This window comes from Fusarium venenatum (genome assembly GCF_020744135.1).
Source record: "Fusarium venenatum strain MPI-CAGE-CH-0201 chromosome Unknown EDB82scaffold_3, whole genome shotgun sequence".
Classification (NCBI taxonomy): domain Eukaryota; kingdom Fungi; phylum Ascomycota; class Sordariomycetes; order Hypocreales; family Nectriaceae; genus Fusarium; species Fusarium venenatum.
This window is the reverse complement of record NW_027072131.1, coordinates 1068405-1081053: the sequence shown is the minus strand read 5'-3', so window position 1 is coordinate 1081053 and position 12649 is coordinate 1068405. Positions and strand designations below refer to the sequence as shown.

The following is a 12649-nucleotide window of genomic DNA, read 5'->3' as shown; positions in this document are numbered from 1 at the left end:
TTAACCTCTATTAACAAAGCTTTACTAACATCATTTTCTAGTCCTTCTTCGGCTACAACAAAGATGAACGCTCAGCCTACCATCATTACGTGAGGGTACCAGAAAAGTTAGATGCTAAAGACATAAAAGACAAAATCAGTAGACCAGTTTCTACTACTTAAACCATACTTCTTTAACTATTTGTTTTTGTAGCCTAACTCTTCAAGGTCAACTTCTGATACTGGACTTGGAATTCCTTGCAAGTTTTCTGGGCATCAGCTTGTGTTGTTGGCATCAGTTTTAACAATTCTTCTGTTAAAAACACTGGTAATTCCATAAAACTAGGTAAAAGCTACCTCAGATAGATGCCTCGAGCAAGATAAGTAAGACAAGACTCTCCTCTTTTTTTTCTTCTAAGCTATTTATTTGTACTCCCCCATTTAAACGTTACTTATTCTGTTTCCAACAACTTGTATCAAGATTCTCTGTGGTTGGATTTTGGTCATCACATATGATCACTATACAGCATGTAGAAACAGCACTATACAATTCGCAAAGGAGAAATACAACATGTCTCTCATATTCTCTGGCTCATATCATTAAATATTTCTCTGTCCGTGTGATCACGCAGCTTTTGGAAATCGACTGTAGGGGTATCAGCTGTCGCTTTGTTTAGACGATAAGAGTAGTAGTTGGAGGTACCTTTGATGCAAAGATACCTCCATTTACGGGTTCGAGTCCTCGCGATTCCAAATCACGGCGATGAGAAGGCCAAAACAACCACGCAACTATAAAATGATATAGAAACTACTTTAAATGGACGTTCTGGGCTATATAAATGAGACGAGGCTTTTATCTTGTTTTTTAAGTTATTTGTGGTTATTTGTGTACGTTCGCAAGTGACCACAAATAACGACTCCAGACCCAAGAGCATCTCAAAGTACCCCGAGATTAGAGGTACCTTCACTAGGTCCTCTGCCCACCCTATAGTCAAACAGTGCTCATGTGGATACTACACTCCAAACTCACAAGCTAAGACCAACTCTTGATATTGTTCTTTGCTTCACAATCCAAAACTGCAGACGCCGCATAAGGATCGAGAGCCAACACGCCTTTTCATTATTTGACTGTTTGTCTCTTTATTTCCGTTCTCAGAAAGTTCGACTGCTTGCCATTTATTATTCCTGCGCCCCTCATTTCAGCAAACAGTATGTTTTCCCCCTGTTCTCCTAATTACCCTATAAAACTTCAATCACTCCCCTCTACAAGACTTCATGAGTATGAGATCGTATAGATTATTCTCTGACTTTTCATCAAAAAGGAACATGGATGAATCATTTCAACCCGCTGGCGCTCGTCCCGTCAACTTTAGCCCTTCAGCTTCTCATCATCAAGCTGCGCCGTCTCATCATGACTCCTTTCCTAGCAACTCGCGCTCTATGGATGAGCTCATGATCCTGAAGCCTTACTTTGCGGGCGAGCCCAAGTCACTCTCTGGAATCGCCATGCGAGCCTTTTGTCTGGGTATCGCTTTGGCTTCCAGTGGTATTGCCATGACGACGATTCTGGTCATGACGTCGAGTCCTGCTTGGCGGGTGCCCTTTTTCCTCTTTGCTCTATCAGCCTTTCACTTCCTGGAGTTTTGGACCACGGCTGAGAAGAACACACTTGTGGCTAGTATTGGCAGTTTTCTTTTGACTGCGAACTGGCCAGGCTATGCCATCGCCCATTCAGCTGCGTTTCTCGAGTGCGCCATCGTCAACATTATCTTCCCCGAGCGGAACTGGGCACCCTTTGGTACCGGGCCTCTACTTCTAGTTGCTGGTCTTCTCATGGTCACTATTGGACAGTATGTTCGCTCGGTGGCAATGCTCCACGCTGGGGCTAGCTTCAACCATCATGTCCAGACGAGGAAGAAGGACTCACACGAGTTGATCACTACCGGCATCTACTCCATCTTCCGCCATCCAAGCTACTTTGGATTCTTCTACTGGGGGCTAGGAACACAGTTGGCCATGGGCAATGTTCTTTGCTTCTTTGCCTATGCCTTTGTTCTTTGGAAGTTCTTCAACATCAGAATCAAGCATGAGGAGGCTAAGCTGATCGAGTTCTTCAAGGATGACTACGTGGAGTATCGTAAGAAGGTTGGAACAAAGATTCCCTTTATCGAGTAGATGCCATCGGAATGTCACGTCTATACACAACTTGATCAGATGCAACATGTACTGGTCTCGTTTTTGTCAATACTGCTTCGTTGAACAAACATTTAGCTAATAAACTATATGTGCTAGCTATACAATACTAAGATATACTAAAACCTCTATCCACTATATATGTTTCAAGTTGACACTACTGTCATCTGCTTACTCACACTGCCATACTTTGCTTGCCATGCGTAAAAGTACATCAAGGCTGCGAAAGGCTGTCCGAAAATTGTAAATGACACCCAGAAGATAGTGTTTCCAACAATTTTACCAGTATGGCCCAGCTTCATGTTTTCGAGTGGCTTGGTAAGGTGAATCAGTGGAAGCTGAAGAAACATGCCCAGGAAAGCAACACCTGCAGGAGTCAGTATATATGACGTTTTAAGTTCAAGATTATGCTTACCAATGATGTTGTGCGTAGGAACACCGACGAGGATCTCGTGAAGGATGGCCGATACCAGAAAGACGAAAAAGCTGGCCGCCTGAGGACTCCAACCACGACCGATCATGGGCATGTACAGATGGCGCTTGAAATATGTGTAAACAGGCTTGTTCCACGTGCGCCAGTAGGCTCCCAAGCTCTCACTGTTCCACCAGTCGTCATAGAATGATCGGTCACCGAATCTCAAAACCTCGGCCAGAGCGTTTAGGAAAGATTGGAACAGCGCAAAGAACCCAGCGAGCCAAATGGCCAAAGAGATGGTTGACAGCTTAAGCAACCGCTCGAGAATGGACATGAGGTCGAGAGAGGCAATTTTGTCGAGTGAGTTTCGAAGAACAGGCGCAGCGTACTGGGCACTCGCAACCCAAATGAATACACTGAGACCAAAGATCTCTCCAACACGCTTGGCCACAAAACCCCATCTGATTTTGTCGGTACGAGGATACACAGGCTGGTAGATGAGCGTGGGTGCCCACCAGAAATAGGCCAGGTTGCTAAAGGTGATGTTCTGAGGATACGGGCATTGCGTGTACAGCTCGGGGACAAGCTCGAGCTCTCCTTCCACAGGATGCAAGTAAGCATGTCTCAAGTCGCGGTTGGTGAAAGCGTATGATGCAGTCTTGAGCCAAACAGCAATGGCGTGCATCTCAGTCAAGGTACCGATAAGGGGATGGTGTATCTTGAAGTATACGACCCATGTTGTGAGGACAAGAGCAAGCGTAATGTTGAAGAGATGGGCCCATGCGACAATGACCCAAGTTTTGTGAAACTTGTTGCGCTCTTGCTCTGAAGGGCCTCCAGAAGCACTATCGTTGTAACGTTTGAGAGATCCTCGCGCTTGCTGAGCAGCAGCCAGTTCAATCAAGTAGGCGGCGAGAAGATGGCATGGGATGAGAAAGTAGAGTAGCAGACCCAAGAAAATATCCTGGCGACTGTAGTCATGACATCTCACGCAGATCAAAACACCGTACTATGAAGGTATGTCAATTGGTTGCTCTGAGTCGAATTGAAATATGTTAATATGATAAATACCTTTTGAATGTTTTCAATCATCAATCGTAAGTTTCCAACCACTGCTAAGAGTTAGCCAATCATCCAGCCACGGCATAAACATAACATCATGATGAGGGGCTTTGGTACATACCGAGGACAATCACCATGAGATTGCGAAAGCCAATAAAGCTGGGAGCAGCATCTGAATCGTGGCTCAAACATGATGGTCTCGTCTGCTTATGAACGGCAGCAACGTGTCTGTACTTTTGACCAGGCTTCTTTGGAGGACCTGTCGTGGCTGTTCCATTTCCGTTGGTGCGGGTGACGTCGTGACCGTTGCGTTTAGAAATAGAGGCAGAAGCAGAGCCATTCGAAGTCTCTGTACTTGTTGTTGTAGCCGAATTCATCTTGTACGAGCCTTGCCGAGACGGCAGACAAATCGTGCAAGTACAGTATAAAACAATAAACGAGCTGTAAAAAGAGAAACTGAATTGGATTGAGTCGAAATAAGTAGCCGACGGAGATACGACCTTGATAAAATCAAGTCAACTTTTCTGTTACCCCCCTAGGGTGGCGGCTGTTATGAATGGACTGCTCCTGCTGTTTGCTTCGGGCCTGCTGCAAGGATGATAAGATACCGAGGAGCGCCACTGTCGCAGTGCAGCTGTAGTGAATGGACCAGCGAGAGCCTCAAGATAGAGCACGACCAACAATGTCAATTGAGGTTATCAGTGGACAGGAATGTTTAGAGATAGAGGGTCAATAAAAGGAAATGAGAGGGAGATGTAGTCTAAAACAAACAAAACATCAAGCCATGATAGAATGACTTATTAATGACATTAAACTTTTCCCTGTCTCTTCGCAATGACCTCCTCTCTGGCCATCATCTCGCCAAGTCCTTCATTCCCATGCAAACAGTCCAGTTTGGCACCATCTCAAACTCGCAGCGGGGACTTTTTCTAAATCATGAACGCTAAAAAGGGGCCCGGGAGCATCACCCCCCTGGCTTCCGCTGCATCTTGAACTTTTCAATGGCCCTCTGAGCCACTGACTTGGGGCGCTACAGGGGGCACGATACGCTGCTGGACCCTCCATATGGCTTGTGATTTTACGTCTGTACTGTATGGTGAAAAAAAGCATGTGAAAGTGTGGTTGTATTGCATATTGCTGCAGTATCTAGCTCGGGTTGAACCGTGGAGTCTCAAACTCTCTGCCCCAACAACTCGGTTTCCCAAGTGGTTTGCTGCATGTTTCTGAGAGGCATTTTGATCTCATCAGATCTAACCGTTGAGAATCTAAGTTTAGACTTTGACCTGACTTGACCTTAGACCCTCGGATCGACTGCTTACTCATCCTTTCTCCAAATTCCAGACGTGTCACATGATTTCACTCCAACCCTGCCTCCCAAAGCTCAGACGTCGGTTAATCATCGCTTACTTTTTGGAGCTTGTTAGCTTGGAACTTTACCTGAGGATTCACGCGCCTGAGAGAACAGCATTGTCTCTATTCTTTGCCAAATTCGATTACAACAAAAAATTTCATCTTTGTTACTCTCAAAAGTCCTTTCCCATTACTCACACTTAGGGTATCGGCCTTATCAATCGTTCAAACTCATCATAAATACATTGGGTGCTACTTCAATATTTCGAGACCCACTTGCAACGACGCGCTTCTCACTATCCCTACTGCGTATGCTTGGACATTCAAAAGGATACTGTCACGATGGCCTATGAGCCTCGTGGTGATCATGGTGGCGGCGGCGGCGGTGCGCAAGGTCAAGACGGAGCATTTGTCAAAGTCAGGGGACGACGTAAGTATATGCATATCTCACATCCCTTCCCAGGTCTTTCCTATCATGCTATCTTCACCGAGCTGCTCAGTGGCAGCCAATGAACAAAGCACTGGAATATTCAAGCATACTTTATAAATATCAGTCCATGGATATACGGATGCATCGGGTGTTGTCATGATGTACTGGAACAATCACTCTGGCTCTGCTGCTCCACCCTCTCCATCTCATCGTAGAGATAGTAATACCATATGGCCAAGAGAAAGTCTCTGGAGATATCTTCCATTGTATTTAAGATACTGAATGATATCGTTCTTTAACTAACTGCTCAACTTATAGGACCTGTGACTGACTATGGTGCTACTATCACACATTGGCAGCATGATCGTGCCCCTAGCTACAAGGGAGGATATACTGGTGAAGCTGAGAGGCCCAGCGTCAGCTACATAGTTGATGTAAGTGATTCCTCCAAATTCGGCAAACATATAATTGACATGAATACAGATGCTCCCCCCTGCAGCTCGAGTCACCAAAGCCGCCGACAGCATTCCCATCAAACACCTTCACTCTTCTCTTAACAAAATCAAACACCCTATTAATGTGGTTCGATGGACGCCAGAAGGTCGAAGATTATTAACGGCATCAACCAGCGGCGAGTTTACTCTGTGGAACGGTACTGGCTTTAATTTCGAAACCATCATGCAGGCTCACGATTCTGCTATCCGAGCTCTCGAGTACTCCCACAGTGATGATTGGCTTATTTCGGCTGATCATGATGGAGCTGTCAAGTACTGGCAGCCAAACTTCAACAACGTCCAGAGTATCAACGCGCACACAGACCCCATTCGAGACCTTGCATTCAGCCCTAGTGACTCGAAATTCGTTACCGCCAGTGATGACTCAACCCTCAAGATCTTCGACTTTGCCTTGGGACAGATGGAATCTAAGCTTGAGGGGCACGGATGGGATGCCAAGAGTGTGGATTGGCATCCTACCAAGGGTTTACTAGTGTCTGGTTCAAAAGATCATCTTGTAAAGCTTTGGGATCCGCGAACCAGTCGCTGTCTAACAACTCTGCACGGCCACAAGAGTACCATCACCAAAGTCCTGTTTGAAAAGGTCCGTGGAGCCTGCCTGGCAACATCTGCAAGAGACCAGACTGCTCGCGTATTCGACCTTCGCATGATGCGAGACATCTGTTTGCTCAAGGGCCACGAGAAGGATATCTCTACTCTTACATGGCATCCCATTCATCCTAATCTTCTCAGCACTGGCGGCATGGACGGTTCGCTCTTCCACTACCTCCTCGACTCTCCCAACCCACCCCCTGGCCAATCCTTTACCGTTGCACCTTATGATAGTCCCGACCCAACCACAGTGCCTGCTCAGTCAGTGTGGCCGATGCACAAGGTCCCTTATGCACACGACTATGCCATCTGGTCATTGGACTGGCATCCTCTTGGTCACATTCTAGCTTCAGGTTCAAACGATCGTATAACTCGTTTCTGGAGCCGAGCTCGACCAGGCGACGCAGAAGTCTTCCAGGACCGCTACCATATTGGTGAAGCTGCCGCTGAAGCCCAAGGAACATGGGATCGCCGCGGTGGTCGTCGCCAGCGTCAAGAAGAGGAGCAGCAGGAAATGGAAGACGAGATGGATGCTCTGGTCGACCAAGATGCCCCGAAAGCCGGCGTTCCTGGCTTGCCTGGCCTGCCTGGTATTCCTGGTCTTCCCCTTGGTGGACTACCTGGCCTGGGATCAATTGCCCCGCCTCCTCCTATTCCTGGTGTCGGTGCAGGTGCCCCTCCACCACCTCTGCCATTCCCATTACCTGGACTCAACGGCGGTCTACCGCCACCACCTCTGCCCGGTCTGGATCCCAACAATCCTCCAGACCCAGCTCAACTTCTTGAGCTCATGAAAAAGGCCGGCGTGCCTCTGCCACCACCTGGAGCTCTGCCCCCAGGTCTTCTACCACCAGGCGGTATACCCCCACCACCTGGGGGCTTCGCCATACCCCCACCACCTCCTCCTATGTCTGCTCTTGATGCTGAGAAGGCAGAGAATATCAGGCGAAGAGCCCCTTTACCCAGCCAGGAAGACAGTTTGCGGCATGAACAACGGCAAGGAAAATATACGAGGGCGAGGTAGAGAAAACGACCCTCGTCGGAAAAAGCTCTCCCGTTGAGAAAACGTCTTTTGTTGAGAAATTGGTTTTCGAAACTTCGGAAAGACCATACCAGAGTGTCCATGAAAGGTGAGAAGTGACAATGGGGCTATATTAAGCAGTCACTTGGTGTATACTTGGCGCGGTGCCAAGTAGTAGTATAATGTTATATCAATTAAGTATTTTTGAATACCCATGATCATTCATTCATCCAGGCTTACAAAAATGCATTTCTAGATTGTGCATGCCTGATTCTATTTGCGGCAACATGATGCATGATTCCGATGCTCCTGTGTGTAGTTGTGCACGTGAAAGACTCACCGAGGTTACGTATCCCATGCCATTTCATTCTTTGTGTGCAATGCTCCTCATTTCTTGTTCTATTATACACCATATTTGATCCTAAATTCAGTTCTTTACTTCTTGGGGAAAGCCTTTTGTCTTTCCGCGTATTCCTTGATAACCAGAGCACATGTGTGGTCAGCACACAGACGGCGTCTTCGCTGAGGAGGAAGCTTGGTAGCAAACTCAAGTCCACTCGCCCGCTCAACAGCCTCGAGAGGAACCTCAAAATCGGCAATAGGCTTGGAGTTGGGGATAGGTGCGTTGGGGAGGACGAAAGCGCCCAAAGCAACGTTTCCACCAGCACGGCCGTCCTCGGCAAATATCACCTTGTAGAAATGCGTGGGCACAGCAACAGATGGCGGGCTTCCAATCATCTCATACTTGACATACCACTTGCCGTCGGCTTCCTTCTTGGGGAGGTACAGAGGGCCTGTAACAATGCGAACAGAGGGGTACTTGACAGTCAAGCGACGGCAGAAATCCTCGAAGTGCGCCCAGTAGTCACGGTTGAAACCTTCGCCAACTTGAGGGCACATGTTTGAAAGGTAGAATGTGTCATCCATGGCCTTCTGGGACCACTTGCAGTCAGCAGCAGGGACCTGGTGACCACGATCGAAGCCACTGCGGTAGTAGTCCTTCAAACCAGCGCGGAACTTTTGAGGGACAGAGTCATCTTCGACAAAGTTGCTGTGCTTTCGATCACCCTCACGAATGGCGAGAGACTGAGGAGTGATATGTTCGACGACCCAGTGAGGGTTTCGCAGACGACGGTCATAGGAGGAGACGAGGCCAGAGCGGTTGGCGACATCGGCGACAGGGCCAGGGAAGCCGTATTCGAAGAGACCGGCGGGGTTGACTATGGCGTTGACGTCGATGGGGGTGCTGGAAGGAGGGGCACCGGCGGGAGGGCCAAAGACCTGGGTGGGAGGAATGGAGGGCGATGCGGTGGGAGCAGGAAGGGCGGCGAAGGAGTTGGTGGTTGGAGGAGGTGTAGCCAGCGTGTTGGTCTCTTCGACGCGTTTACCACCTCGAATGGAGTAGACGGCGGCAGTAATAGCAGCACCGCCTCCTGCGCCCAGGCAGGCCATGGTAGCGAGTGTAGTCTTGGACATGGTTGCTCGTTGGTGTAAAGAAAAGAATGAAGAATAGAGTTTGGTCTTAATGAATGAAGATTGAACCAAGATATGAGGAAACTGAGGGTGTGTAGATCTATACCCAATGGTGTTGAGCTGTAGAGCCCCGTGATGTTTTGGTATTTCGGTCACGGGCAAGCTTGAGATCGGAGCTTGGGGACCCGTTGGATTCTAAAATTTGGGAGCTGAGCTTCCGGAACGGAACGTGGGGGAGACCGGTGTTGTGCCATAGATTATCGTTATCAGTGGATTAAGGGTCTTGGAGACCAGTATAATTTGACGTCATTGGTTGATATGATCTTGAATATGAATCCAAGAACATGTTCATACTTGATGTTAGATACTTAGTATCTACTAAAGTTATTGACTACAAGTCTACAGCAGTATTAAGCTCATGAGACCACTCATAGGATATGCACTTTGATCTAGAGGTATATACATAGCCACCCTAATGGGAATGGTATTGTGGGTAGCCGTTGTGCAACAAACGCATGCGAACTTCCAATTCCGTATTAATCAGTATTTTGGGCCTCTTCCCACCATAGAGTAGAGCATGTAGCTGTCTACCCACCGACTTTGGTAAATAAACTCACGGTCAGCATGGCCGTTCGCAGCGGTTACTGTACTGTACTGTACCATGCACAACTTCTAATTTGGCAATGATGACAAACCCAAGAAATTGATTCGCCGGATAAATCTCGAAAAATAGACCAAGTTTGAGAGAGGTATCATGATGAGACTCATATAAGCCTTATCTGCATGCCATGTTACACGACGGCAACGCATAGGCAACTAGCCGTATGGTAATTCGAGCTATTTAGAATAGGTTGATGCACTAAAAATACAATGGGATTCTTGCTAGTTATGGAATTGTATGTGAATGTGAATGCGAACCCACCTAAAGACGTAGAATCGAGCATTTGCTACGAGCCCTTGTTAATAGCGCAATTCTCCCCTCTTAATGTCTTAACTGCTACTACATTGTCAAGAAAAGGCGTCAACATTCGTAAGCTGGCGGTCAATGAAGACACCCAGCTGTCCAATGGTGCGCGATGCTGAAACGTGAGAACCTTGAGGGACACTTTGGGACAAGATGACCCCTCCTTATCTTGATGCTTGATGCTTCTAAAAGGACAGAAAAGGGTCCAAGAGGAAGAGCTAGATAATCTAGCGTCTGTCTTTATTCGTCTTCTCATCTTAGAAATAGTCTCTCATGGGCACGAGTTTCGAGGTAATAGTAGTTTCTATCATGATCCATGACAAAGCTCCTTTCAGCCTCGATCACTCCTTTCATTCATTCATTCTTGTCCCAGTCATTGACTAGAAACAACATATTATTTGTTGATACTGCATTATTAAACTATAACTCATAGAGGTTCTCACTGTCATTGATTACTCGAATAAATAAGGCCCCCATCCCCACTCTCTGCGCTAAACAAAACCGCATAAGACCTTCCCCTGCTCGTTCGCTACGTCAGACACCAACAAAAAAGATCGACGGGGTCTTCTGCTATTTCTTTCACTTTGCGCCCATCACTGTACCATTGAGTGCAGAACAGCTTCTGTAACTAAAAGACAGTTGCTAGGACGGCTTGATTCTCTACCCTTCAGACCTGATAACCTCGGAATCGCATCTCCAAGCGCATCGTCTTTTACTCACTATACAAAAACGATACACCCCAGCATCATGGCCACCTCGGCGGCCTCGAGCGGTCTTGACAATGATACTCGTGGCTGGATCATGTGTATTGTCAGCGGCATTGGTAAGTCGATATCTCTCCCCCAAACTCAATGCGCTCCAAAACACAGCATCTGATGAATATACCAAAGCCTGCGTTGTCGGCGCTTCCATAGTATGTGTTGACGTGATCGTGCGCTTGTTCCCTGGCAAGAAGAACTTTCGCATTCAAGACAGCAATGTTTTCTTAGCATGCTCTCTAAGCCTGAGTTTCGGTGTTATGGTAGGACCTCCATTCATATGCGCTTGTCACCATTGCTAACAAGCCTACAGCTCTTTTCCGCATTGTATAGTATGCTGCCCGAATCCAAGGAATACTTCGAACAGGCTGAATGGTCCAAGCAGGCTGCTGGCCTGACCATGATGGCCTGTTTCGTCGGTGGTTTCATTGGCATCCAGGGTGTTTCGCGATTGCTTCACCAGTTCATGCCTACCCACGTTGTAGAGTGCGACCATTCTCATGATGAGAATGCGACAAAGGATACCTCGTGCCAGCATGACAGGAGACAGTCCAGAGCTCGTCGTCGTTCCTCACGCCCCCCGTCATCTCAAGCCCCTATCGACAAGTCGCTTTCCAAACTCTCCACCAGTCAATCGCCAAGCACAGCTACTGAGTCCACGCCTTTGCTCGAGTCGACTTTGGATAGCCCAACCAGTACTCTCAAGCGGCAAGCCTCCGCCCAAGACGAATTGCGACGACCTGCCAGCCCAACCCGAAGCCGCACTACTGCAGGGATCACAGATGCCTTCCCCGAGAGAAGAAAGTCGATTCGAGAGGTTCATAAGCGCGTCATGTCCTTTGTACAAGATACAAAGTGCAATTGCGACGAGTCAAACTCTTGTTACGGGTTCTCGGATCCATGTGGTCAGGAATGTTTCAAGCATCTCAACAATCGTGTCAGCCTACCTAGCAGACCTGGACGACAAACTCAGATTCTTCGAACTACCACAGGCTCATTCCTACGTGGAAACGAGCATTCGCATGCCCATCATGATCATCAGCATGGTGATGAATGCGAAGAATCCATTGAGCCTTTTGTCAGACCAACATACCGAATCAGCCGAGCCAAGTCGCGCGAACCAATCGAACCGATAGTCCCGGAAGAAGTTTCCGATCACGACTCATCATGCTCATCTGTAGCAGACGATGAAGATGTCGAGGCCCAACATCACCACCACGTCCCAACCAATGCCTTCTTGTCCATTGGTCTTCAAACTTCTATAGCCATTGCCCTACACAAGTTCCCTGAAGGCTTCATCACCTATGCAACCAACCATGTAAACCCTTCTCTGGGGTTCAGTGTTTTCATGGCTCTTTTCGTCCACAACATCACTGAAGGCTTTGCCATGTGCTTGCCTCTTTACATGGCGCTGGGTTCTCGCTGGCGCGCCATGGCCTGGTCAGCTTTCCTGGGTGGTCTTTCTCAGCCTATCGGTGCAGGCATTGCCGCATTGTGGTTCAAGGTTGCTGATAGAACAAATATGCAACCCAGTGCGGTTGCATATGCTTGCCTCTTTGCTATTACATCTGGCATAATGGTTAGTGTAGCTTTACAGTTGTTTGTAGAGAGTCTGAGCCTCAACCACAGTCGTAACTTGTGTATTTTCTTTGGTTTCCTTGGTATGGCTTTGCTCGGCTTCAGCAACGCTCTTGTTGGTTCTCACTAGAGTTCCCGGCTCTCTAGTATACATATGCCTAGCGGCACTCTTCATGCTACACGAACTTTTACGCCATTATTCATTCATTTCACTGTTTGACTGTTTTCTGCACGGTGTTTGGTCGTGTTGACTTTTACCTGGTGCTTTTGGTTATTGGATGTGCAACAAAATCATATTGGGACATGGGCATTATACATAGA

General features: G+C 47.6%; 5 protein-coding genes across 5 annotated transcripts; 3 read left to right on the top strand and 2 right to left on the bottom strand.

Annotated features, from left to right (window-relative positions):
• The first annotated feature begins 962 nt into the window (after positions 1-962).
• EDB82DRAFT_463233 (Isoprenylcysteine carboxyl methyltransferase family-domain-containing protein) lies at positions 963-2246 on the top strand. Its single transcript, XM_025726550.2, has 2 exons — positions 963-1187; positions 1301-2246. The coding sequence occupies exon 2, from the start codon at positions 1305-1307 to the stop codon at positions 2151-2153; it is 849 nt and encodes a 282-aa protein (XP_025581106.1). The 5' UTR covers positions 963-1187; positions 1301-1304; the 3' UTR covers positions 2154-2246.
• EDB82DRAFT_503507 (MBOAT, membrane-bound O-acyltransferase family-domain-containing protein) lies at positions 2247-3792 on the bottom strand. Its single transcript, XM_065608708.1, has 3 exons — positions 3658-3792; positions 2587-3595; positions 2247-2538 (listed from the first exon to the last, which is right to left on the bottom strand). The coding sequence occupies exons 1-3, from the start codon at positions 3676-3678 to the stop codon at positions 2318-2320; spliced, it is 1251 nt and encodes a 416-aa protein (XP_065463785.1). The 5' UTR covers positions 3679-3792; the 3' UTR covers positions 2247-2317.
• Positions 3793-5340: 1548 nt separating this feature from the next.
• Positions 5341-7558, top strand: EDB82DRAFT_476852 (polyadenylation factor subunit 2; the record flags this gene model as incomplete). The annotated part of the gene is made up of 4 exons (XM_065608073.1): positions 5341-5428; positions 5553-5648; positions 5747-5862; positions 5912-7558. 4 exons carry the CDS (start codon positions 5341-5343, stop codon positions 7556-7558), a joined length of 1947 nt encoding a protein of 648 aa, XP_065463784.1.
• Positions 7559-7990: 432 nt separating this feature from the next.
• Positions 7991-9784, bottom strand: EDB82DRAFT_546456 (uncharacterized protein; the record flags this gene model as incomplete). Its single annotated transcript, XM_025726547.2, has 2 exons — positions 7991-9076; positions 9764-9784. The coding sequence occupies 2 exons, from the start codon at positions 9782-9784 to the stop codon at positions 7991-7993; spliced, it is 1107 nt and encodes a 368-aa protein (XP_025581103.2).
• A 955-nt stretch (positions 9785-10739) lies between these two features.
• EDB82DRAFT_526195 (Zinc/iron permease) lies at positions 10740-12458 on the top strand (the record flags this gene model as incomplete). The annotated part of the gene is made up of 3 exons (XM_025726546.2): positions 10740-10815; positions 10883-11013; positions 11064-12458. The coding sequence occupies 3 exons, from the start codon at positions 10740-10742 to the stop codon at positions 12456-12458; spliced, it is 1602 nt and encodes a 533-aa protein (XP_025581102.2).
• Positions 12459-12649: the final 191 nt, after the last annotated feature.

Coding starts and splice junctions, on each gene's coding strand:
- EDB82DRAFT_503507 (XM_065608708.1), bottom strand. CDS start 3,678: ATGATTGAAAACATTCAAAAG. Junction 3,596..3,657: donor TGATTGAAAACATTCAAAAG/GTATTTATCATA, acceptor ATACCTTCATAG/TACGGTGTTTTGATCTGCGT. Junction 2,539..2,586: donor TCCTACGCACAACATCATTG/GTAAGCATAATC, acceptor TGACTCCTGCAG/GTGTTGCTTTCCTGGGCATG.
- EDB82DRAFT_463233 (XM_025726550.2), top strand. CDS start 1,305: ATGGATGAATCATTTCAACCCGCTGGCGCTCGTCCCGTCAACTTTAGC.